Below are 26,650 nucleotides of genomic sequence, written 5' to 3'. Positions count from 1 at the left end.
CTGAACCAAGGTGTTGCTAAAAAGAACTCTTTTAAGTTGTGATTGAGAGGGACATCCTCAAAAACGTAACAGTCAGGCTGAGGAGAGTAGTAACAGGCTTGGAAGAAGGAATCAAAGGAGGTTAAAAATCAGGGATCTAACCACCTCTTTCATGAGACATGCACTGGAAGTCAGAGATCTCTAGAAGGAGGAAAAGTGGGGAATTAATACTTTCACTCCTCACTGGTTTTCCTCACTATACTTACAAGTCTCTGTCTCCAAAGCTTAGCAGCTTTTAGTGCTGAAGGAGGCCAGCACTGATTATCTACAGATCTCTAGGTACAGATTCATGCAATCATTTTGCACTAAAATAATAACTTCTGAGCTACAATGCTAATTAGACAGATGTTTATTTAAGCAAACAAATTTAAGGTCTAAACAAGTTTAGTATCTTTCTGGTAAATTAGTCCCACCTGTCACTCAAAAGGGAACTCTTCCTAACTTGACTTTATTGAAATTACACTTACCAGATCTTGCCAAGGTAACATCTGAATTTACAGTTTGTCTACACAGAGTTGTTGCCAGTTCCCTTTCTTAACTAAATCCCTCTGATTATCCAGAAATGAGGACAATATTGGAGTAAATGTCATACAGACTGTTTGGTCTCCTGTTCTTCCTTCCATGTCTGGTTTTTTGGCCATTGTTGAAAACTAGATACTGGGCTGGATTGGAACTTGGTCTGAACCAGCATTAACATTTTTGTATACTCACACATTAATTTATACATATATATGAGGATAACACACTGGGCCCACAATACTTTATATGCAGTTTCCAAGTGGAATTGAGGAAACCAAGGGACTCAAGAAAACTTGTAATTTTCCATCTGAGAAATGTGTGCTCTCACAAGGTGGCTAAATAGGAGTCAATCAGACGAAGGGAAAGTTGCTTCCCAAAGATGTATTTTACAGACTTCACCTTAAACTTAATAGCTCCTTAAAGTCCTTTCCCCAGTATTTATTAAAAGTTTTAAGCTTCAATGTGATATAGCACCCATCACTCTACGTCCTAGCAGTATATTGCCATGCACAGAGTTCAAGGCAGTTAAGAAATAGTTTCAAGAACACATTTATACAGCCCTAGGCTTCCTATACTCTAAATATCCATACTATTTTAGAATTAAATTCAAAAGATTTCATAGAAAAAGCAGTGCTGCCAAATGACTATGACGAGGCACTGAAATAATCTGCTTCCTTACTGAGCATTCTGTCTCACTATGGCACTTGTTTCCTAGCTTTGGAAAACCTTTTTTGTACAGCTGATAAGAACTTTTACTCTTGAGAAAGCCCTCGGAAAATTGTGGCCAAGATTATTAAAGTGTTAGTTTACTTCACGCCCTATCGGATAAGAAAAGTACAATTTGAAGAGCACGCACACACAACTATTTCACACCATTTCCTGTGCACTAAAGTTGCATAACAAAGAACTTTTATGCCAACGTGTCATTTGAAAAGTCCATCAGGTAAGTTTTACTTTCTCAGAAATGTATTCCAGATACGTTCCCCTCATGGCAGAAGGATAGAGTTTTAAATGAGACTTTTCCATATTCCTTACTCCACCTGCCCAAGCTCATGTGCAGATAAATCCTACTTCCAGCCCACTTTGGATCTTGCTAAAGAGAAACTTACATGGTAGCAAGTCACAGCAGAGAGATGTAACTTGTAAAAAACTCTTCTACTGAGCTCACAAATGCTCTCCTGTGTAATGATGGAATTCAGTTCTATTTTATGAAAAAAAAAAAAAAAAAGGCAAAATATGATCTGGTTTGTAGCCTGGACCAGTGCTGCAGGCAAATTCCCTTGCTTGAAAGAAGCATTTTTGAAACTGTGCTTACAGAGTTATGCCACTTAATAAAAAGCAACAGCTCTATTAAGGAACATCCACTTGAATAACCAACAACAAACCAAAGCCAACACCACAGGTTAAAACCAACAAGTAGAAAGGAGTTCATGGTGAGGTACAGTCCAAGTTCTGAACTCAGAAAGAGAGCCTAGACTTTGGAAAAACCAACCACTACCTAGCAGACCAGAAGGAAGCATCTGCTATCAAAACAAAAAACTTAGAGCAATCAGTGCACCCTGCTCACTGAAGTCAAGGGTGCTGTGTTACAGACTGAGTGTTTGCAATGTGTACCTTCTGCCCCAAGGGAGGGAGAACTCCAAGGTCAGCCTTTATTGCACTCTTCCCAAAGCTTGACTTCCCATATTCAGCATTACTATGAAAATGAGTGCTGACCCTTTTTGAAAGCCTGCTGCACACAGATACTAAAGGGATGAGCATAATCTCACAATCCTGCTCACACTGAAGCCAGTGAACAGAAGACAGTTACAGGATTCAAGTTTACAAAACAAGTGAACCAGAAGACAACTGGTGATGAAGCCTACCTGCAGACAACACCAAGCTGGGATGGGAGTGTTGATCTGCCTGAAGGTAGGGAGGCTCTACAGAGAGACTTGGATAGACTAGATTGATGGGCTGACGTCAGCTGTATGAGCTTCAACAAGGCCAAATGCCAGGTTCTGCACCTGGGCCACAATAACCCCATGCAGCTGCCCAGCAGAAAGGGACCTGGGAGTTCTGATGGATAGGCAGCTGAATATGAGCCAGCAGTGTGCCCAGGTGGCCAAGAAGGCCAATGGCATCCTGGCTTGTATTAGGAATTGTGTGGCCAGCAGGACAAGGGAGGTGACTGTCCCTCTGTACTGGGCAATGGTCAGGCCACACCTCGAGTACTGTGTTTGGGCCCCTCAATACAAGAAGGACATGGAGGGGCTGAAGCGTGTCCAGAGAAGGGAAGTGAAGCTGGTGAAGGGCTTTGAGAAAATGTCTGATGATGAGCAGCTGAAGGAACTGGGGCTGCTTGGTCTGAAGTAAAGGAGGTTGCAGGGAGACCTCATCACCCTCTACAATTGCCTGAAAGGACATTGTAAAGAGGAAAGTGCTGGTCTCTTCTCACAAGTATCCACTGATAGAACAAAAGGAAACAGAACAAGATAGAGCAAGAGTCACCATCCCTGTATGTGTTTAAAAGTCATCTAGATGTGGCACTTGGGGACATGGCTCAGTGCTGGAGACCAGGGTTAATGGTTAGACTCAATAATCTTGAAGGTCTTTTCCAACCTAAGTGATTACATGATTCTATTAATTAAACAAAGGCTCAGTCAAATGCTGAGCTGCCTGTCTTGTAGAAATACCAAGATCTTTTTTCTTCTGAACCACTTCATGTATTGCTTAATTCCTTATCTGCTTGCTATGCAGCTCACCAACCCAAGGACGTGCCTACAGACTCCACAAACACAAAGACGTCGCCTCATGCAGAAAAATGTGTAACTCGTGCAGCAAATAAAATCCATTCATTTGAATTCTGCAGGAGACTGTGTCCTCATCTGCAAATATATTTCAGCGTAGAGAAAATCTCTTAAGACTGTACACAGATATCGAGAGAGATAAGAGCAAATAAAAAAAAAAATACACACTTGAAAGATGCTTAGATCTAGCTAGCTAGAACTGAAACAGGATTAGTGTAGATGTAATGTGAACTGCACATTGACTGGGTGTCAGCTGAGATGTAACCAATTGGATCTGTGTAAATCATGCCTAAAAGTAACATCTGTGCAACAAGGGACTTAAACCCACCCATTTTACTTGTATGCACCAGCTACTTGTCACTGCTTCCTGCTTCATCATCTATGTGTAACAGCCTGCACTTAGAACCAGAGTGTTGGAAGATGCAGCCTAGAAAGTACAAGATCTTCATCCTTAAATATTACATTAACTTTAAGCTGTTAAATTAGTGCCAGTCATTTCTGTTCACACCTTATGCAGGTACATTATTCAATGTACCTCTTCTGACCATCAGTCCCACCAGGCAGCAGCAGTGCATGCACCAGCTCACAGCACCCAACTGCACCTATAGCTACTGTCTTGGTAAGAAAAGTCTTCAATTCTTGCTAACAGAGGAAAAATGATTTTAAAAGCAGTTTTGATGTAAATTAAACAGTCAAAATTAACCTTTCCAAAATGTCATCTTTCAGATAGCCTAAACTTACAAAAATATGCATTTGTAGACAGAAAAACCCACAATAAACTGAGACACTGTCATTAGGGAACAACAGGTTGTTGATGCTGACTCTGATTTTAAACAGTATTTCAGTCCTACTATTTTCAGTAAAAGAAAAGAAAGACTTTTTTTTTTAATGCCAAATTCCTCCATTGTTTAGCCACAGTTATGACCTACACCAGGAATGCTTAAAGTACCAAGTGGTACCACAACACTATTTAAACTGTAAAAACTGAAATGACTTAGTGTCTCAGTTGCAGACAAACAGCCAGAAGAAGGCAGGCAGCACCATGCAAGTGTCACACCAAGTAAGTGTCCCACCAAGTGGCACTTTGGAAGCACTGCCATTGGTGGTGTCCTTCTTGAGTTGATGCAGTGAAAATCCCACAGTCACCACAGCTGAGTCCCTGTGTAATTACAGGAGCAATATGGGATAAAACCCCCACTCTCTCAGTGAACACGAGCTATCAGAAATTACTTTGGAGTAGGAATTACTTTGAGAATACCTGCCAGGGGTTCCTCAGATGATACAGGCTTTGCAGACCTCTAAATAACAAGTGTCACCTAGCAAGATGGTCGAGGGAATGAGATAAGACTGAAAAAAAGGCATGGTCTCAACTGAAAGTCACAGTTACTAATTCAAAATACACATTTAAGATATTAACAAAATAATGCCTAAACAGTTTTACAATTTACTTATTTTTTTAAAGACTTAACAACAGTCCTGTCCAGAAACCAATGAATAACTCAATCTGCTTACAAGAACAATAACAAAACCTACAAACAAACAAAAAACCATTTTACAATCAAAGAATAAAGCTATACAGTAAAAATTCTCATTATTTTAGGACTGCTGTTTTGCTTATATCAATTAAATTATGTTTTTGGAGGACTGCAAGCATTGAGCAGATAATACTGCACACAAGTGAACTAGCTTCTGTTAATCAGGGATATTACAGAAAGAAATCTCCAATGGACTTTAAAAGTCCAGGGTAAGCAAATGACCATATGATGGCAAATAAAATGTAACAAGGGTAAAGCCATCACATTTTAATATATGCTAAATTAGCCTCATCAAGTTAAACAGGAACCTGAGCCTCAATGAACAAAATTCAGAGGTCTGTGGTACAGCTGAAGTCAAGAGAGCAATGAGGGTGCTGGACTATTGGGATTTCACAAGGACAACCCATTCCCTTCTCCATCTACCTCCTTTCAGGAACACACTGCACATCACAGGGGGCTCTGAGTTCTGAGACAGAGGAAGCACTGCAGATGAGGTGGCATGGCTGGCATGGCTTACTCAGACTAAGTAAGTAACAGAATCAGAAAATAAGTGATGGCGTGCATAAAATAGAGCAGGGACTTGGAGTTCCTGCATTTTTCTGCCTTGCAAAACACAGAATAAAACCACACACCAAATCACTAAAGAGGTTAAAAAAAACCAAAATAAAATGCTACACAGTCTCAGCATGCTTTGGACTCAGTGCTGGATGATGAGGGACCAAGGCCAAGGCTGGATCACAGTTCATCCACCCATTTCTTTGGGCTAGAGCAGAACTCTGCATACATCACTCAGGAGCTGTTCATTATTCTAAACTGAGATAAAAGCAGAATATGCAGCGTTTAAACCCTTCTCCACTTACACCTTCAGTACCAAAGGCCTATGACAGAAAGGGAATTATTCCCCATGAATCCACTCCTGAGCACCCTTCTCTCCCTCTGCAGCAACTGCTGTTGGTCACAGAATCCTGCAGTATCCAGGGCTTGCACCTTCACTCAAGCTACATTGCTTTTCTCCCCACTTTGGCTCACCCGTTTCACTTGTGTAGTTAATGGAAAATATTTCATTTGCATCTTGAAGTATTTAATTAATCATACAGGCTACAATTTATGTTCCCAGAATAAAATACATTTCACGTGCTCTCGTATGGATGAATTGCATCCTCAAGGAATGGAAATTAGTGCTTTAAAATATTAATTAAAACTAAAATTAAATTTCTTAAACTTAATTTTTATGCATTAGCAGCAGAGAAACAGTGTCTCTAGAATTATAAACAACATCAGAACAAATTTATTGAAAGTTGATATGACCATAAATCTTTCTTCTAATTAAGCATTTTTCACAAATAACAAATTGCTGAAGATTCAACAAATGCAGCTTCTTCACTCATCCTTTGCTAGATCAAACTAAATACAGGCCATTGTCACCTGATAAATTACTTCAGCTAAGTGACTGGGGAATTCCTAAGCCTCCCTGTGCTTTCCAGATCTTTTGCTTAAATCTCTCTGAGGCAAGTAGAGGCAATGGGACAAAGATGAAAATCCCTGGACACTCACTCACTGCCTTTGAAGCTTTCTTTATGGAGTCCAATGAAGAAAAGTCCTGTAGACAGATACACATTTTTCATACACTCTGGGAAGAGGAACAAAGGAGTAATGGAAGCTTCACGGCCACACACAAGTTCTCAGAAAGTCATTATCTTAATGTAGACACAACTAAAGCTGCTGAGACACACAACACTTGCCTGTGGCACACACAAATCGTATGTAAGAAAGAAGGGCAGATGTGTGATATGTACATGACACAAACACCAACTAATCTGGCAATTAGTTGGCAACATGAGTGTACCCTTAGCAGGTCTGCTGATGACATCAAGCTGTGTGGTGTGGTCAAAAAGCTGGAGGGAAGGGATGCCATCCAGAGGGGCCCTGGAAGACTTGAGAGGTGGGCCAAGGACAACCTCATCAAGTTAAACATGGCCAAGTGCAGGGTCCTGCATCTGGGCTGGGGCAATCCCAAGCCTTCGGGATAGATAATACAGGCTGGGGGGAGAATGGCTGGAGAACTGCCCTAAGGAAAAGGACTTGGGAGTGCTGCTTGAAGAGAAGCTTGACATGAGCAGGTGATGTGCCCTGGGCAGCCCAGAAAGCCAACTGTGTCCTGGGCTGCATTAAATGAAACACAGCCAGCAGGGCCAGGGAGGTGATTCTGCCCCTCTGCTCTGCTCTGGTCAGACCCCACCTGGAGAGCTGTGTCCAGCTCTGGAGCACAGGAAGGACATGGAGCTGTTGGAGGGAGTCCAGCGGGGGGGCACAAAGATGATCCAAGGGCTGGAGCAGCTCTCCTACAAAGGCAGGCTGGGAGAGTTGGGGTGTTCAGCCTGGAGAAGAGAAGGCTCCAGGGAGACCTGAGAGCACCTTCCAGTGCCTGAAGGGGCTCCAGGAAAGCTGGGGAGGGGCTGTTCAGAAGGGCTTGTGGTGAGAGAAGGGGGAATGTATTAAAACTGGAAGAGGGAAGATTTAGATGAGACATCAGGAAGAAATTCTTTAGTGTGAGGGTGGTGAGACCCTGGCCCAGGTTGCCCAGGGACACTGTGGCTGCCCCATCCCTGGCAGTGTTGAAGGGCAGGTTGGATGGGGCTTGGAGCAGTCTGGTCTGGTGGGAGATTTGGAACTAAATGATTGATAGGGCTCCTTCCAACCCAAACTATTTGAAAATTCTAAGAATTTTTCAAAGCTAAACTTTAGGGGAAAAAACCCAGATAATATAAGAGAGGTGCCTACAGATAAAATCTTGAATTCCTATTGTATATCCCTTCCAATTATAGAAACTGCTTAGCTCTCAGCAGCTTTGTACACCCCAAGATCATGAAAAAAACATGATATAACAATATGAGGGGAAAGGCTAAATGAGATTACCTTCTCTAAATGACAAAGCTATTTGCATTTAAGTAGCATGCAAATAGTAATTACATTTTGCATTTGCATAATAGTAAAACAATCCTTTTAAGGCGAGGTGTGCATTGTAGAAGCTTCACAATTATTAACTTCTTATCTTAAACTAATCCTTGGTTTACCTACAGAAACTTTGTTAGTGCTGCTGTAACATCCTGGGGCAAATCCCTGACCTTTGTTACTCTAACTTGTGCCTTGTAACTGGTCACTGAGCTGAACAACTATCAACATGCACATAACCTGGTAATTGGTACCTGACATAGGTTAGTGCTGTGAGTCATTGCATCCTATATTTTTATATAGTACATGAAAACAAATTGACTTCCCAACTTATATGGATAAAGCTAAAATTTAACAAGAACATTCTAAACCATGCTTTTCTCCCCTTCATCAACATTTTTTTAATATATAAAAAAGTCAGTATTTTGACCCATATTTTTTCATGCGCCAGTTAACTAGAAAATTGTAGAATGTGAAGAGCTCAGATAAAATTCATCAGGAGGATTAAAACAACGCATGCCTCCTCCCTCCAGTAGCGTGGGATGCTACTGGAATGTGAATTAAAGACTCTCAAGGGTTTGAAAAATGAGGACCCTTGAATTTTTAATTTTGTTAACTAATCATTAGAGAACTGGAAATTGCTGCGTTTCTGACTGTTTGATAGGTAGTTGCTTGCACAAAGTACTTTTTTAATTTGGTAAAAACTGGCCTGTTTCCCAGCAGCACATTGATTTGTGGGACCACTACTTAGAGCACCTAGAGCATAATTAAATATTAAGTCCCTCCTTGACGTATGCAAAGTCTGATTAAGAGGATTAGCAAACACACTGAGGGTGGCTTTCACACATTTTCTGATAATTGAACACTGCAATATCATTAAACTTATCTTTACTCACTAGAAATCCACCTTCATCCTTTAAAATATCTGCTGACCCTTTTTGTACCAAACAGTGGGAAAGGAAAAGAAGGATCCCCTAAAAGTATGCACAGAATAGCAAGGAAGGCAGGATAAAACAATCTGTAATTAAGATAAGGAGGTGGTTTTTTTTCCTGTTTGCAATTTAAAGGTCATTTAAAAAAATGCCAAACCAACAACCTTTCAACATACTCTTCTACAACCTAAAACCAGCATTCAATCCACACACACACCCTTTTTTTTATAGATGTGGTTTATATTTTTTTCCTACTTTGCTAGAGGAGGAAGGATGACCAAATAAATACAGGTGTAGTGATGCTAGAGAAATGGATTCCCCCAGAGAAGCCAGGCAGACTGACAGAGTCTGAGCACACGTCTGAAAAATGTAATTCCTCCTGTCGCCTTTTTGACCCTGCTGCACCCAAACTTTTAGATAGGGTTTCAACATCCCCTTCTGCAGAACGGGGCTGCTTTGGAATGGCTCTGCACCTGCAGCACTGACTTGCATGAGAGACTTGCTTAATTAATGCTTTGCCAAAAGCTCACACACGAATCTCTCTCTTGGCTTTCCAGCCGTCATGGAGCTGCTGAATTCTGCAGCATTCCTCTTCCACTCCCACACCACGAAGGAAACATGAACAGCTTTCAATATGCTGTTTTATTAGGGTATTTTTTCCCCTGTTTACTAAGACACAAAAGAAGCAAACTTAATCCTCAAATGAGGTCATCACTTGCTTCTTCTAATATCAAACTGTAGACTAGCATTTGACACCAGCTGACTAGAAGAAAAGGAAGCAATAGTCTAAGTAGTGGATCATTCAGGTGTTCTCTTGGACAGTTGTGGAGAACTCTGAATTTCAATGACTAGTACCTAACAGACAAACCAATATGACTCTTGTGTTTAAATAACACATTAGTTACCAAGCACAAAATATCACAGAATCATCCTGGTTGGAAAAGACCTTGAAGATCACCAAGTCCAACCATAACCTAAATCCACCAACCATAACCTAATCTACCCGTTCAGTGCTTAAATCATGTCTCTCAGTACCACATTTACATTTCTTTTAAACACTTCTAGGGATGGTGACTCCACCACCTCTCTGGGCAGCCTGTTCCACTGTCCAACCACTCTTTGGGTAAAGAAAAACAAAGTGAAAACCAAAGGGTTTTCATCTATCTCATCTATTGGCACGAACTGACATGAAAATCGGAATAATTTTTGTGTTCCACCAAGACTCCTCTAGTTGGTATGTCTTCTGGAGTGAAACTAGGAGTATTGTAAAAGTCTGCCATACCAGGAAACAGAAACTATCCAGAGATTCTACGGAGAGATGGAAACAGACTGGAAGATGGCAGCAACGAGGAGGTTTCACAGCCATGCTGCACCCAGGACAGCACAGGTGGGGACAGCCATGCTGGGAAGCAGCTCTGCTGAGGGAGCCCTGGTGGGCAGGGAGCTGGGCAGGAGCCAGCAGGATAGGCACTGGCTTCAATGTGCTCCTAAAACATCATCAGACAAAAGCAAATAGATGCCAGTTTCATGCTGTAAAGTTATATATATATATATATAGATATAGATTTACCAGATAATGGAAGGAAAAAAAAAACAGTGATCTTATGCACTTCTCAAACAAGTGCAATGAGTTCCACAAGGATTCTGTCAAATACAGGTTCTTTTGCTGTCTTCTACAGACATGGCTTATTATCCTTTAGCTTTTCCCTTAAAGCATATTCTAGTTCAACCTTTTAGACTTGAAATGCTTTTGGATTGGAAAGTAGGTCAAAGGCAACAAATATTGGCAAAGGAGTGAACTGAAGATGAAGTATTCAATCACAGAGACACCTGAAGGGCTGGTGTTACTGTGAGTGCAACAGAGAATGTAATATTTACAGAAAGAGATGACTTTTTTTTTTTCTCTTAAGATTTTTATGATAATTATTTCCTCAAATGATCTTAGCACACTGAGCCAAAACTGAGATACTGCTTTGGTTTTATATTCATATTAAATTCTTATTTGCATAGACATTTGAGGACATATTAGAAATATTCTATTTTTGTTCCATAAGGTCTTGGCATGGGAGGAAGACATTTAGAAAATGGATGAGAAGTAACTTTGCTTCTAAGCAATTCTGCATGCAGGGAGTGATACTCAGCAGATTTCACCACAGCACAAGCTTCAGAGACAAGACTGCTTCTTCCTGCTAAGCCTTTAATGTATTTTCATTGTACTTATAAATGCAGAGCCTCTAAAAATACATGTGTTGATTTTTAGCACTTCATCAAAATGACTAATGAAATAAAGCAGTAAAAATATTAGTTGGAAACATATCAACATAGTAACTTCTTTCAGCAGTGATTTCACCTTTTTTTTTTCCCCTGACTTTATACCAGAAAAGACTTAAAATTATCACTTGGACAGTTAAAAGGTATGATCAGTTTTTAGGCAGCTGCTGTCTTTCAGTTGTTAGGTGCTGCCTCTTAAGAGACACCAGCACACCAACCATGACCTAATGAATTGCCCATCAGTTCAGTCCCACCTTTAGAAAAGAAAGAATATAGAAAACCTTCAGTCAATGTTTGACCTGGAGGCAAATCATTAGTGTCTAATCATGTCTGGTATTTAGTACTCCTCATCCCAAGGAAAAGCTGAGGAGCCCATTAACTCTACTCAACTTTCTTTTTCAAAGAAACACAACGTATTAGAACCCTGGCTCAAAAGGCAGGCAGGATTATTGCAACCATATTTGTAAATAGCATTTCATCATATAATCTGTCTACAAAATCAGCCTCAGGCCAGCATTTATAGCAATCAATATTATCACCTTAGTTTCAGGCCAGCAAGCTCTGAGAACAGCTTGTGTCCTGAAGTACACCAGCAGCTTGCTGTCCTCATCACTGAGATGGAAGGCTTGCTCCAGAATTTGCAAGACTCTGATGCGAGGCTTCACTGCTACGGAGTCATCACCACAGAAAGGTCTCAGCCACTCCAGAAGGTCATCTGAAGACACGACTTTCTCCCTGTAATTGAACAATACTGTGTTAAACAGATTTTGGTAATCCCAATGAAAGTACAACATGTACTTTGAAAGCTGTTAAGAAGTACAGTCAATACATCACAACCACCTAACAGAGGAAAGGGAAGAGCCCACCTCTGTGAGGCTGCAGAGAAACCAGCCCCTGCAGGCCAGGTATCTAAAGCTAAGAGCTGTGAGAACTTTCCCGAACTTGCAATAACCATGTACCACCACAGAAACACATCTATACAGTGACACATTCTCCCACATCCTACCTTGACTGCCATCTGTGTGGCAATGGTGCTGAATCTCAGCACCTGAGAGAATCCAAGCCTCTCTACCACGGCTGCTCCTGACTGCTGCCTGCACCTCCACCCCAGCTGGCTTCATGGGAAATAGCATGACTGCTTGCATTTCAAATACAACATTCTTATATCTGATGCTTATTCATACTGTCCTATATTCTCTTTCTTTCCTTACAAATCCCTTCTTTACACTCCGACTAACAAAGTAGTTTCTCCTGATTGTAGCTCTAATAATTTTCTGTCTGTATCACCTCTAGCAACCTTGATTATTGCATATTCTGGAGTGACAATGATTACAGAATGCTCATAATCCCTACAAAGCAAAAAGGTGTTAAAAAGCTAAGGTTCTGAGTGTTCCTGACTTGGCTAATTAGAAAAAACCTCTTCAAAAGTGTATTATATTCAAAAAGTGTATTATATTATACTGAATACATTCTGTGTGAAAGCATTTTCAGCACACAGACTACCATGAACTCAACCAACAAGCTAGCAGTTGCAGACATTAATCTGTTTCATCCCTTAGAAGCTATTAACTAGCTTGTAACTAATCAGTAAATGCTATTCTGCTGTCTTTCAGAAATATTTTACACTAAATACATGTTTTTTTCTAAAAAAAAAAAAAAAATCAAGAAAGTGGTTTCAGGTGCAGTGGGATTTATAACTAATGTCCCTTATTTGTCTTAACAAGACAGATGGGAAAGTAATACCAGACAGAAAACACCAATTTAACCTGTCTTGCAGCTCTGAAATAATAAACATTGGCAGCTTAGGTTTTCATATTACAAGGATTTCAGTTCTACTTAGGCTTTATATTGTCTGAATGATGCTGTTATTAGCTCAGAACTTCAGCTAAATCAGAGATACCTCTGTCGAACAGGTGGCATTCAAAGTGTAAATTAGAAGTTTGGGTATTAAGAGGACCTGCTGGAAAACTTCATGAATTTTGTGGAGCTCACATCTGATGTTTATGTATGTTTTCCTGAGGGAAAGTTTTATATTTTGTAAACAATAGCTGGGGTTTAAGGAACTAAAGGAGAACAAGTACTTAAATGGATGTAAGCAGTCTCCTATAATCACGATGGCTTCCACTCCAACTCATTGTTTCAGTTAAATGTTGATGAAGTATCCATCAGAAAATGACTCCAGAAAGTGCATCTCAGAATATAACAGTATCAGTTCTCCCATTCTACCTTATTATATTGCACATGAAATTTACTGTAGATGATGACAACCATTCAGCCTCAGTATCCAGTATTTAACAAATTCAACATCAGTGGAGAATCCTCCACACAACAGTGCCTTGGCTTTGTTGTCTACCAGGCAGCATGGAGTTTTATTAATATTATCATACATGAGTTCCTACTTTGTACATTTGGAGTTATAGCTCTTGTTTGCTAGTTGTTGTTGGGTTTTTTTTCTTGTCTTTACTAGAAATGCACTGGAAGCTGTCAGTGAGACATACAGGCTGTTATGTGACTGGAAATAAGGACCACCCCAAAAGAGGAGAAAAAAACATATGGTGAAGTATTACACAGTGTTTGTGAAATTGTTTCTGCACTACACCCTGCACTACACACAAATAGTGACAAATTTAGGTACCTAAATACAGACAGTGGAAGTGAGCCGTTATTATTTGCAGTTTCTCTACTGAACTAAAACAAAAGCAGTGAGGTGCTCCTGGTAGATAAACAATCTGCAGTAGTCACAGCAGGAAAAACATTTTCCCAGATCATCATCACACACAGTTATCTCAGTCTTTGGTTCAGTCACTTGGTTTCTTCCAAATGATCAAGTAAAGGCTTCTGTCAGGACTCAAATGAGATAAATTATAGCCTGTTCCAGAATAAAGTCTTAGAAAATCAACTGCAAACCTATTAGATAAATCCATTAAGAAAAATCAGCCATATTCAGCACCGTGCCTTCAATGCTTTAATGAGAAGTATTTTTCAAAGGCTTAACCAAATAATCTACACAGCACACTCTTACCCATTCTCAACACTTGCATGCACTGCAGAAACGATGCCTTCTAGGACTCGAAGTGGATCTTTCACTGATGTAGATGAGCCACTGCTTCCACTGTTAAAGGAAGACATAACATTATGATAAACATGGCCCCTAATATTGTATCTAATTCTCTCTGCCCCTTGGATTAACATGAATAGTGCAATCAAGTAGTAATTTTCCACTTCCCTGCTTAACTGGTACCTTTGTTTTCACATCAAAGCAATGCAAGGAGCAACAGGAAGAGAGTGAGAAAGAGAAACACTCAAAACTTAAGTGAAACACAAAAGGAAAAGGTTAGGTCAGCAAACTATCCACATGTAGTCTCATTACCATACAGAGTTCATCAGTATCAACCAAACAGATTAATGGTTACACACAAATGTCACCAACTGCTCTATGCAAACACCATCCTGCAGGATCACTACTAGTTTTAACAGACTTGACTGTAACCTGACTCAAAAGAATCCTACCTGCTGAGTCAGCAGGTTTCTTCTGAGATTCATTTTCAGTGGGATCAACCAGGTTGATGTCTACCAGAACCAACAAATTTAAAAAGGAGGGAACATGTGGCCAAGAACAGCACATGGGAAAGGGGAAGATTAAGGCAGCCATCAAATGACATCCACTAACCACGAGTAGGAACAGAAATATATGGATCATGATGCCCATCAGACATCCCAGTTACACAATAATGTTCTTCCACAGCTTAAAAGGTAGTAAATGCTGCCCCCCCAAAAAATCACTCTGGTAGAAAAACACCAAAATGCTTCACTCCTAATGCAAGGAAAGTGACATTCTCTGCTAAGAGCAAAACAGACCTAAAAACAAAGACAAAGCACACAGTGTCTGTTTCTGGAAACCACTGCAAGGACGAAGATGCCTGGATGAACTACAAAAGCAACAGTTTTTCTTTCTTAAGAGTTTGCCAACAGTCCATTAAAGAAAGAGAAAGGAAGGCAAATTTTCCAAGTTACTTCATTAGAGACGACTCAAAACCCTGGAGATAAAGTGTATTTTCTGCTACTGAAAATGTCAGCCGCTTCCTAGATGACCTCTATAAAAATTAATACATGTCCAGACTACCCTGACTCTTCTGTCTGAAGCCAAAACACACTGAATGGCTGACTATAATGTGTAAAAATAACTGCTATATTTCACAATTATTTTGTCAAGAGTTATGAGAGTGTTTATAAATTTGCCATTTATTACTTCAGCAAGATAAATATATTGCCTGTAAAATGATTATACAATATGGCAAAGAGAAATGAATTGTTGTCACCCTTAGTATCTTCCTGCATTCAGAACTAACTTCTTTTCTAGTTTTATTTTTATGTTAATAGGTGACCAGCACTTCAGTGAACATCAACACATTTATAAACAACAGGTGACTCCACTCAGAACAGATGTAAGATAATTTGTTGCATGCTGTAATCTCAGTTTACCTCAGTATTTGCATTTTATGTTGCAAACATAAGCTCCAAGCATGAGCAGAAAGCTCAGAACACTGGCCTTTTTCTCAAAAAATACTGTTACATAGGACTGTGACAGAAATGCCACTGTTGATATCAATGCTACCATATGGCAGCTAAATACAGTTAAGAAGACTGAAGTTTAAATCTAGATATTGTCCTTAGCCTCTCCAGTATATTTGGAAACAATTAAATAATAATTTATAGTCCACAAATTTTAGACTCCCAAAAAGAGATGTCTGTTCAAAAGATAAAATCTAGTTTCATCAAAAAACAGATCTACTCACTCTAACTTAGTGTACACAAGCAACTGTCACATCAAAGTGACAGCAAACCTGAGGCTTCTGAACCGGCTCTGAACAGTCCTAGCACGTGCTCTTCAAACACCCTTCATCTCTCTGATCAGAATCATAGAATCACAGAAGGTTAAGGGACCTTAAAGATCATCTAGTTCCAACCCCCTGCATGGGCAGGGACATCTCCCACCAGCCCAGGTTGCTCCAAGCCCCATCCAACCTGCCCTTCAACACTGCCAGGGATGGGGCAGCCACAGCTTCTCTGGGCAACCTGGGCCAGTACCTTCCTGCCCTCGTGATGAAGAATTTCTTCCTGATGTCTGACCTAAATCTCCCCTCTTTCAGTTCAAAACCATTCCCCCTTGTCCTCTCACTCCCTGCCCTTGTCCCAAGTCCCTCCCCAGCTTTTCTGGAGCCCCTTCAGGCACTGGAAGGTGCTCTCAGGTCTCCCTGGAGCCTTCTCTTCTCCAGGCTGAACACCCCAACTCTCCCAGCCTGTCTCCAGAGCAGAGCTGCTCCAGCCCAAGGATCATCTTCATGGCCTGTCTCTGGCCCCTCTCCAACAGCTCCATGTCTTTAATTAGAAATTAAAGTCTTTCTCTTAACCAAGCTCTGAGCACCTAAAAAAAACCTGGGACAAAACCAGAGACAGAACCAGAAGTTCATGAGCATTTCTGAAAACCAGTGTTGCAGACAACAGAGCAGTGGTGCCAGCTGTCAGATACAGCAGGGGTAGGAACACTTCCAGAAAGCTTTCAGTTTGTCATACACAGACAGGTACTATTCTACTAAGCAGGATGAAAGGAGAAGAAAGGTGAACCTCAGCAGTAAATTCCAGTTATCTACAATAAGAATTTTAAAAACAAATCTAGAAAGATTGAAAGCTGGCAATTTTAAGCTGAATATTGCCTTTACTGCCTAATGCTTAGAGAAAAGAGATTACAGCTCATGAGACAAATCATCATGTCAAGTTTCCACAGATTGTTGCCTTGTTCTTTTCTTAATAGTTCATGATTAAAAGTAAGCAGCTACTAACAGAAACAAATACAATTAATGAAGGATTATTCTTTCACACGGATTATATGCTATTTTTATGCATGTTCTAAACTATGGAACAGGATTCAATGTTCACCTCAGAACCTGAGCCTGGTGTAATTACACAGATAAAGGCTTATTTTTATTTCAGTTCAGCTTCAGAAAAAGTGATGCATATTTAATCAAGTTCCTCAAACACAATAAAGTACAAAGAATGCTTGAAAGGTGAATAAATTAACTTTATCTAAATCTTTTAACCTAATTATGGTATTAATTTAAAATACGTGATAACGTGATATCTCCTTATTTCTCCAGCCTTATTTTCCTCTCTTTGCAACCTGTAAGTATGAGGGAAATTAGAAAATAATATATTGTTGGTGTTACCATTCAAAGGTGGTGGGGGGGGGAAAATCAAAGGTTCACAGGCAAGACTACTTATTTAATTGTACTTTTTGCCCATTAACCCTGAAATGCAAGTCCTGCACAAACTGTGATTAATACATATTAGTTTATGTTATGGTCTGGCTTCAAAGCTAACAGCTGAATGTAGGACAGAGATGCAACCAATTGTATTCACAGCAACAACATTAATATCAAAAGGCTTAAGAGATGCCAAGGAACAACTTTTCTTTTAATTGCTCCCTATATTTAGTGTGATGCTACTTTATAATATTATCCTCTTACTGAAATTCATAATAGGGAGTGCATGATTTCAAGTATTTTCTATTTTATTTTATGCTAGATTTTTCACTTCATGCTCTTTATTGCTGTAGTGGACAAACTTTCCACAGGTCACTGTTTGTTTAAAAGGGATGACAAGAAATGATACTCCCCTTCCCCACAGAGAAAGAAAAAAAAAAATAAAATACATTTCTACTGATCACATCAGGTCACATCACACACCAAATGAATGAATTCCTGAGTTTATCTGAAGCCTCCAGATAATCTTCCCAGCTTTGCCACTACAGCCTCCTCTACTAGACAGAATGGCATCTGGTTCTTTCTAATCAAGTGCTGCACAGGAGTTACTGGTCATGGGCTCTGCCCCAGAGCTTGAAAGCAACTTGCAGGCATCTCAACCTTGCAATGCTTATAAAGAATAATTCAGTTCACAGGAAAATGTTGGTAAGAAACAGAGTAAAAAAGAGAATTTAGGTAAGTTTCTCATCCTCTGCATATGAACAAGACTCATTACAGTTGAAATAACTGGACTCTGTGAGCTTTATATCCAGATGCATCACACAGTTTTACTCCAGTCAAATAGCAAGTCAGTGATTATCTTAAGTCAAATTATTCTTCATCGAATGGAAAAACCCAAAGAAAGACAGTATCAGTGATGTTGCTGTGCAGAGGCTCTACCACCATCGAGGATGCAATGAACACTCTTAAACTGAGTGACAGGAGAAATCAATCCTCTGCCGAAGAGGACTGCAGACACTTTGACAGGCTGCCTTTTCACCCATGGCACTTCAGTCAGCTGTAACACACACACACATGCTGAAGAAAAGGCACAGCCATAGATTATGTTCCACACTAGACCTGTTTCTGTATTTCTGGTGTGTACATCCAGATCATCCTGCCCACATCATTTTTCTGGGTACAGAAGAACAAGATAAATTCTCAAAGCTGTATTTATCTAAACTGGTCTTAGAAGTGTTAAACAGAGGCTAAGAGCCATCTAACAGCAGAATACTCTTCCAGCCTTGTTGAATGCATCTCTTTGGAATAGAAATATTTCAGAAGAGAGTTATGTGTGAATAGTTAAATGAGAAGTATCTGTTCATTTACTGTGGTTGATATAAACTATTTTCTACCCACCACCCTCCCACCAAAATAAAGAAGAAAACATTTCTACTGCAACCAAGATGTTACAGACACAATGATACTTCATTTGGAATACTCAGTGCACCCAAGCCCCATCAGGAAGAGGCAACAGGTAGCACTAAGCAACATTAAATCCAAGAGAGCTTCCTCAAATGAAAAATAATCCCTGATGAATTAATTTCCCCTGACTGCAGAAAAAAAGCCAAAGTGAAGGCTTTCATACTGCTCTGAAGGAAAAAGCATTGCAGACAAAAGGATTAAGAGCTCATTGATATTCTGTCAACAGTGATGGGGAAAAAAAAAAAAAAATCTCAGGCTTTCTTCATCCTGGGAACACAAATATTGACAGGGACGTGAATGTAAAACCCCAGAACTTCATTCTTTGCTGGCTGCCTTGAGAATTTCATATCTCAGCCCTAGTCCAGCAGCAACAGGGAGTGAGGGTGCTCTTCAGTAAAGTCGTTCTGACTGAGAATGTGAAGGCAGACCCAGGGATTCCATCACACCAAGGATGGCTCAGAATGCTGCCAATTCCTTGGTAGGAGAGACGACACGATGCTCGCATCTGGCTACAAACATCTGTGGATTTCCAAACATCCTAAACCCTGCTAAGGAACAAGGGCACCTTCACAGACTCATTCAACCCTAGCAAATAATTTTTAATGTACACCTGCCTCATGGATTGTCATTACAGCCCCCAGACCACATCCTCCATCAGTTCACCACTCTGATAAAATACCTACATTTTCACTGTGGGGGGAAAAAGGGTGAAACTCAAAGGATAGCCTGAAGTCTCACATGACATGCAAAAGGAATTCTATCATCACAACAGCTACAAAAGAGGACAGATCTCCTACCAAATCTCAAGAGAGCATGTTACAAATGGCAAGGAGAGCTCCAACTGAGCAGTGAACAAAATCTTTGACTTCTGAAAGGTTTTCCACACAGCCTGCTTATCTGTCCCTCATCTGTGTCCACATCTTCACCATGTCTGTAAATAGGTCCACAACAGGTATTTTTAACATTTCTGTAGTCCTAGAGGTGACCACATTCTTCCCCATGCCAAACAAACTACAGCAATTTCAACCTCAAACTTGTGGAGAGAAGTCATGTCCCTCCTGGGCTATAAGACACAAAGCATAGAGGCTGCTTCTAACCACATGTGACAAGGACACCCAAAACCACACAGAAGCTATCTAAGAACAAATATTTATTCCAGGCAACACTACTTAGCCCTTGGATACATACAAAATACAGATTTGGATGTCAGTCAGAAATATTAATGAACCACAACTACTTTAGAATTCCTAAGCTTTTTTTGGCTAGTCTTAACATAGGCAATCTTAACATGGATAATGATAATAATACCACATGTGCACCTCACTCAGGCAAAGGGAAAGCCTCCCCCTCAGGCACCTGGAATCACTTGCCTAACAGGAACAAGGGTCACTCAAAGATATACCTAGAAGAAATACATCACTCACCAAGGATGTGGTCACTCAATCCCGAGAAGTTTCCTGAGGTGGTGTCCCACCTCACAGACCCGCTGCTCCAAGGGAAAACCCAACCAGCTTCCCAGTGGGGAACTCCTTTTTTATGGATTCTGTCAGCTCAGACCTGTGGTCATTCCTTCATTGTTCTACCTGGGCCAAGACACCCCATTAGCTGGGGATTCTGTTCATTGTCAGAGCGGCCCCCCTTGCAGCCCCCAAACAGAATGGTCAGGGTTGGAAGGGACCTCTGGAGATCATCTAATCCAAACCCCCTGCTACAGCAGGATCCCTAGAGTAGGTCACACAAGAACATGTCCAGGAGGATTTTGAATGTCTCCACAGAAAGAGACTCCATAACCTCTCTGGGCAGCCTGTCCCAGAGCTCTGTCACCCTCACAGTGAAGAAGTTTCTCCTCATGTTGAGGTGGAACCTCCTGTGCTCCAGGGTACACCTATTGCCCCTTGTCCTATCATTGGACATCACTGAGAAGAGCCTGACTCCATCCCAGCCCAGCAGGGGGTAAGACCAGAAATCAGTCTCAGCACCACCCAGTCTGACCTAACAAAAGTGGGCCCATCAGGGCTTCTTCTGCCCTCTCCAGGGAGCTTAACAGATAACATAACCACCCCTGGCACCGGGGGCAGAGAGGAGCATGAGTGCTCTGCCACGCCAAACAAGCAGGACTCTTCTCCCTTGCCCAAGACATGACGAGCACTGAAGAAACACACCATGAGTAGTTTTAAAGGCTTCTCACAAGTGTCAGAACTATGGTTGGGAAGCCTGACTGTAAAGAACATACTCAACTAAAAGATCGTGGTATTGAAGATAATGCAAACTTTAAATTCACTGTTAGTTTGTGTCTTCTATTCTCCTAGCCTATTTCTTCATAATTCTATAATAAGAAACAACTCAGTTTGCTGGGCTTGCACAATCAGGTTGGTTATTTGGCTTGTGTCACCCCAGAAAGAGGTGAAGAAAAAGCCCTTCTTCTGGTACCATGTCTGGGATTGCTACCAGCAAGAAACAGTAACAATGACAACACTGAAAGACCTGAGCAAAACAATCCCCCTCCTCACACTAGAAACCTGTCTGTCTTCAAGAAGTTAGCAGGTCAAGGGTTTTTTAGCATATCATGTTGCTTTTAAGTGCTCCAGGAAGCACAAACCACTCACACCTGCTGATTAAAATTTGGAGGCAGGCTGGGACAAGAAGAGCAAAATCTCCAAGCATTCATACAAGAACACAGAAGAAAAATGCACAGCCTATATTTTAATGACAAACAGATACATTTTTCAAAACCTTGCAAATAAAAAAAATAAAAATAATAATAATAATGAAAAAAAACAACCCAAAAAAGCAGCTCCCAAAAATGCCCCAGCAAGTTATTCTAAAAACAGAAATTGTACTTCTTCCTGTAGGACCAGCTGTTGTGGCAGCAATCACTGCTAGGCCTCTACTGCCCACACATCTGCATCAGGTACCCACCACCTCCAACAAACATGCCTTTGGACTTTTTTAAGAGGGAAGAATTATGTGCAATTGTACATTTGCCAAAAATTCGCAAGGGCACACACGTAATGGAACAAAATTATCAAGACAAGATTTTGAACTGAAAAACACCCTCTGGTGATTAGGATGTTCTGTGGCTTGCTTTGCTCAGACTGCCCAGGCTTCCCAGACTCAGAGGAACATACCTGCCTTATCTGAGTATGAAATTATAGGTAAACAGAAGCATAAATGAGCCCAGAACTAATTTCTTGTTACTGCCCCATTTTCTGAAAATGACACACATTCAAAGCAAACAGGTACTCACTGCAAAAAAAAAACAACTAATGTAACAAACAAACAAAACTCAATACAACACAAATGACCCACAAAACTAAACCAGAGCCAACAACAAAAAGCCCAGAAAACAGAAGAAAGGTTTTTGGGCTTAATTCTGGCAGTGAGCTTACCTTAATGTACCTACAATTTTTTTAATAGCACATTGAACAATGTCCTTGGGAGAAAGTCCTAGATCTCCAACAGCCACTTGTAACAACTGTTGTATCATGTCAAGGGGCTGACCATCCAGACACATAGCTACTGCTTGGTCATGGATTTTTTCTTTCTCTGACCTTGACAAATCATACAAATAGCCATACTTCTGTAGTGTATCCTGTAAAGAGAGAATTTTTGAACATGAATCAGTCTACTCTTTATTTACAGGGGTGTATGATTCAGAGTCTTTATTTCTACCAAATTTAACAACACTACAATAAGGAAAAGATGGAGAGAAGTGAGTTTTCAAACATCAGGTCAACAAAAACAAAGCTATGAAAAAATATGACTGAAGATTTGTGTCCATCACTGCAACACTCAAAAGAAGCATTTGATCAATAATCATTACCTGGTCATTGTTTTTCAAGTAGGTGATAAAACTATGAGTGAGAGTTTCCAGATGAGCAAGAGACTGCTGCAAGTGATTCAGAGTTTCTTCATAAGCAACAGATGGATTTTCAGCATCTTCCATGGCATTCTCAGAAGTTCTTTTTCTTGATTTCTCAGAAAGATGTTTGACTGCCTTAATAGCCTTCTTAGTCAATTCTATCCTGGCTTCAACTGGCAGCTGAAAAATATTACTTGATATTTAATCATTCACCATCTGTACACTGCTGTTTGCATTACAGCAATGCCTAGAGGTCAGGTGGCTCCACAGCTCTACAACACATCATAAAACTACATGAAGTACTTTATGAGAAAAAAAATCCTTTCTTATTTATATAAAAAGGATCAGTATTGCATTACTTCCTTCTGTTGTAATTTCTTTTATTGATGCTGAATCGGGCTCATATTAAACCACATGGAACTTATCTTCTCTAATACTACTGTGGGAAACTGTTCTTTTCTTCCCCACATCAGTCTAAACAAAATGCCTTTTAAGCCAGTGAAAGCCTCTCCTGATTATCCCCAGCTAACGAACTAAAACAGACTTGCTTCTCAAGGACAACTGAACCCAAAACAGCAGATGTGGTCCGGGACAGAAAGGATGGGCGACAAGCGGGCGGTAGCCCCCTGGTACCGGCTTGCGACAACTACTCATAATTTCTGTAGACTGCCACCTTACATCACACAACCAGATTATAGAAGGGTTAAGGTTGGAAGGGACCTTAAAGCTCATCAGGTTCCAACCTCCCTGCTATGAGCAGGGACACCTCCCACCAGACCAGGTTGCTCCAAGCCTCATCCAACCTGCCCTTCAACACCTCCAGGGATGGGGCAGCCACAGCCACCCTGGGCAACCTGTTCCAGTGCCTTCCTGCCCTCATGGTGAAGAATTTCTTCCTGATGTCTCACCTAAATCTCCCCTCTCTCAGTTTAAAACCATCACCCCTTGTCCTGTCACTGCCCTCTCTGGTGAAAAGCCCCTCCCCAGCTTTCCTGGAGCCCCTTCAGGCAGTGGAAGGCGCTCTGAGGTCTCCCAGGAGCCTTCTCTTATCCAGGCCATGGCCAAAAAGCTAAAAGATTTCTGGTACAACGTACTGCTTGGCCACCAAACACAATAACTCTACCATCAATATTTCCTTCCTGCTACTCCTCCTCATCTGAAGAGAGCAGAGGAACTATTAGAACCCTGAATGGGAATAAATCAATGGAAATAAATGATGTGTTTCAAAACAGGCAGTGGAAGCTACCCATTCTATTCCCCATATCACTCATCTGGAATAAATGAGTAATAAACTTGCAAAGCCCAAAACACATTAACAGCAAGGATCTCAAGTAGTCCCTAGCAGGGATCAGATGTGAAGGCAGCATTTCCTTCTCCTTAGACAAGTCACTCCCTGGCTGCTTCAGTGCAGGGTCAGGTCTGGCAATCAAGGTCTCAGGATGAGTGTCAGTCTTGACTGATAAGCACAAAACACTCAGTATGTTCACATGATAAAAAGGATGAAAACACCTAAACAAACAGTGGTTCTGCTGAACAGGCTTAGGAAGCAAGTGATGGGACTAGTGATAAAAAGTGACATGACAGATGAAATCATAAATCTGGTGATGACAAAGCTTTTCATTTTCCCAGGATTTCAATGAATAGCAACATTTTTTTAAAGCAAATTCCGGTTAGGTGAGTTATAGTAAGTTTATATTATGGAAGCACCAAAAGAATACTCAGAGAGGGAACAAACGACACTTCATTGAACATGGTGAATAAACACCTCTGGAAAATGAGAATAATCCAGCACAGAGTTGATAAAGACACAAAAAACCTCACAAAACATCTCTTCTTCATTATCTTTTCATTTCAGATTAAGTTAGTGAAGACATCTCAAGATCTTTTAATAAGAAAATACCTAAGAAATCTCACCTCTTTTTTGTGCTTTGTTGTAAAGAGAGGTAAGAGAGAATGGGCAAAACTTTATGTTAGAAATATTCCTTTAAGTAAGTTTCACTGGGAAAAAAGAAATTGCAAATCTGGTAAATATATGTTGGAGGCATGAAAGCAGGTTCTTTCAGTAACAGGCTTTCAGCCAGATGGAGATTATGACAGAGTTTATCATTTATATTATCCCAGTGCCTAGAAGCCATATGCGTTGGCCCAGCACACTTCTCTGTGGAGCAGCCTGTTCAGAATGGCAGGCACTAAACACAAGCCTGCAGCACAACTGATCTCGGGTTGAGCACAAATAACTAAATACACAAGCAGAATAGGGTCTTCTCTGCTGAACCAGAATACAGGGACTTCAGGGTTCCACCAAAAAGTTGCTTATCCACAGACCTAACTCCTCTAGCTGAATAAAAATCTTTCTTTACACTGGCAGCCATAAAAAGAAGAGGCAGGCAGAGGAAGGTAGGTTTATGAATTTATCTTTAAAAGCTGTAAAATGAAAAAAATGTAAAAACTTGCTGAATTCAGCTGTACTTGAGGCCTGAAATTCCTCAAATGTGTCAGCTTACCTTTGTGACAGCTTTTGAAGAAAAGGTAATTTCATCAATAAAAGTGACAATATCCCCTGGAGAGAGTCTATCCAAGTACTTCGAACATGTATCATATGCCTGTAGCCACTCCTCCATGGTTTCTGGGATTTTTTTAATGAGCTGGTGATCACCATTCCAAAAGAGTTTTTGTAACCAGACAGCATAAAGAGAGCTTGGTGACAGCATGCTGCCATCCTTTTTAGGAATTTTGGGAGCCAATTTGGAAATAGATAAGATATTTTGACTTGTAAGGATGGGCTCCAGTATTTCCAGAGGGTTTTCATTTTCATCTGTCAGCTTTTTGTAATTAAGACCTATTGACAGAAAGGGGAAAATGGAAGAAAAGTTGTAATAGTTAAATCTGCTCAAACTCTACATTTATGTGTAAAACAATCAGTACCAAACCAGTGTCTGCAGAATTACAAAGATGCTACTCCAACTCCTTTTACAATCATGCATACTGACAAGGCTGGGGAGCAAGACAGGTTTGTGCCAATGTAACACTGGGATTTTACCACGTCCTTGTGTGTGTGAAATCTCTCAGTCCCTGGAACATATTTTAACATTATATAGCAATAAAACCTAAAAAAAATAACAAACCCAGATTCTAAAAGAACATGGAGAATATAGAATCAAACTACTATTGTTTTAATATAAAGCCTAGAAAACCTCATGCATTTGCCTCTTTTGTTCAACAAGCACCACAGAGCCCGGAGTGTTTAACATGTCAATGAGAACTGAAGTTAATTCCTCCCCTCCAAAACAATGATCGCCTTTTTTCTTCCTGCAATACATGAATTCATATGCAAAAATCTCTACAAATTCTGCAGCAAGTTTAGTGTCTAAAACACGAGGTTCCAGCATTGAGCAATTAATTCTGTCCCCCAGCAGGTAATCCCATTCAGCGGATATTTTTCATTCTGAAACTGGAGTTGGGAGTTACTCAACTGCAATTCAAGATACTGATAATACTAATTGACTAACAAGCAAATTGAAACTAGCATTGAAAATATCAGTCTGGTTCCCAGCAGCTCGCTCTTAGAGGCATTGTCTGATAATGTAGAAGGACAAATCATGTTGCAGTTCTGCAAAACCAAAGGTAACATCATGGATAAAACACAAAGGAGAATTATCCTCTTTGAAATAAAAAGACACCACTTAAGGCTTGTGATATATTTTGTAATTCAGACTTTTGAAAGGTAAGCTGTCAAGTTCTTTGAGCATATTCATGTTAAACTTGCAGTACTAAAAATTAAGCTCTCAGAGATCTGCATTTTTTTTTTAATTCACTATGAACTTTTAACTTGCACTACCACCAGAACCTTGGTTTTAAATATTTGTGTTTTCTGTGATAAACTAAATTTCCAATAGTAAAAAGAGAAAGACATGAATAACCTGCTGAATTACTTGCATTCATCTGATATGGTTGCTGAAAGTATAAACTAGATGAGCACAATCATGTCAACACTCACATAACAGAATAATAAATACACGTATGAAAA

At 40.3% G+C, this 26,650-nt stretch overlaps 1 protein-coding gene across 2 annotated transcripts in view; it reads right to left on the bottom strand.

Moving 5' to 3' along the window:
- The window catches only part of NBAS (NBAS subunit of NRZ tethering complex), a 153,853-nt gene that overhangs the window by 28,244 nt on the left and 98,959 nt on the right, over positions 1-26,650 (bottom strand). For both annotated transcript variants that reach the window (XM_051615948.1, XM_051615949.1), the window contains 5 exons: positions 25,128-25,462; positions 22,585-22,803; positions 22,151-22,353; positions 14,060-14,149; positions 11,577-11,772 (listed from right to left, as the gene is read on the bottom strand). In XM_051615948.1, the coding sequence (XP_051471908.1) occupies positions 11,577-11,772; positions 14,060-14,149; positions 22,151-22,353; positions 22,585-22,803; positions 25,128-25,462 (1,043 nt within the window). The remainder of the gene's footprint in view (positions 1-11,576; positions 11,773-14,059; positions 14,150-22,150; positions 22,354-22,584; positions 22,804-25,127; positions 25,463-26,650) is intronic.

Source organism: Apus apus, chromosome 3 (assembly GCF_020740795.1).
Source record: "Apus apus isolate bApuApu2 chromosome 3, bApuApu2.pri.cur, whole genome shotgun sequence".
Classification (NCBI taxonomy): domain Eukaryota; kingdom Metazoa; phylum Chordata; class Aves; order Apodiformes; family Apodidae; genus Apus; species Apus apus.
The sequence above is the reverse complement of the archived record's forward strand: the minus strand, read 5'-3'. Positions and strand labels throughout refer to the sequence as shown.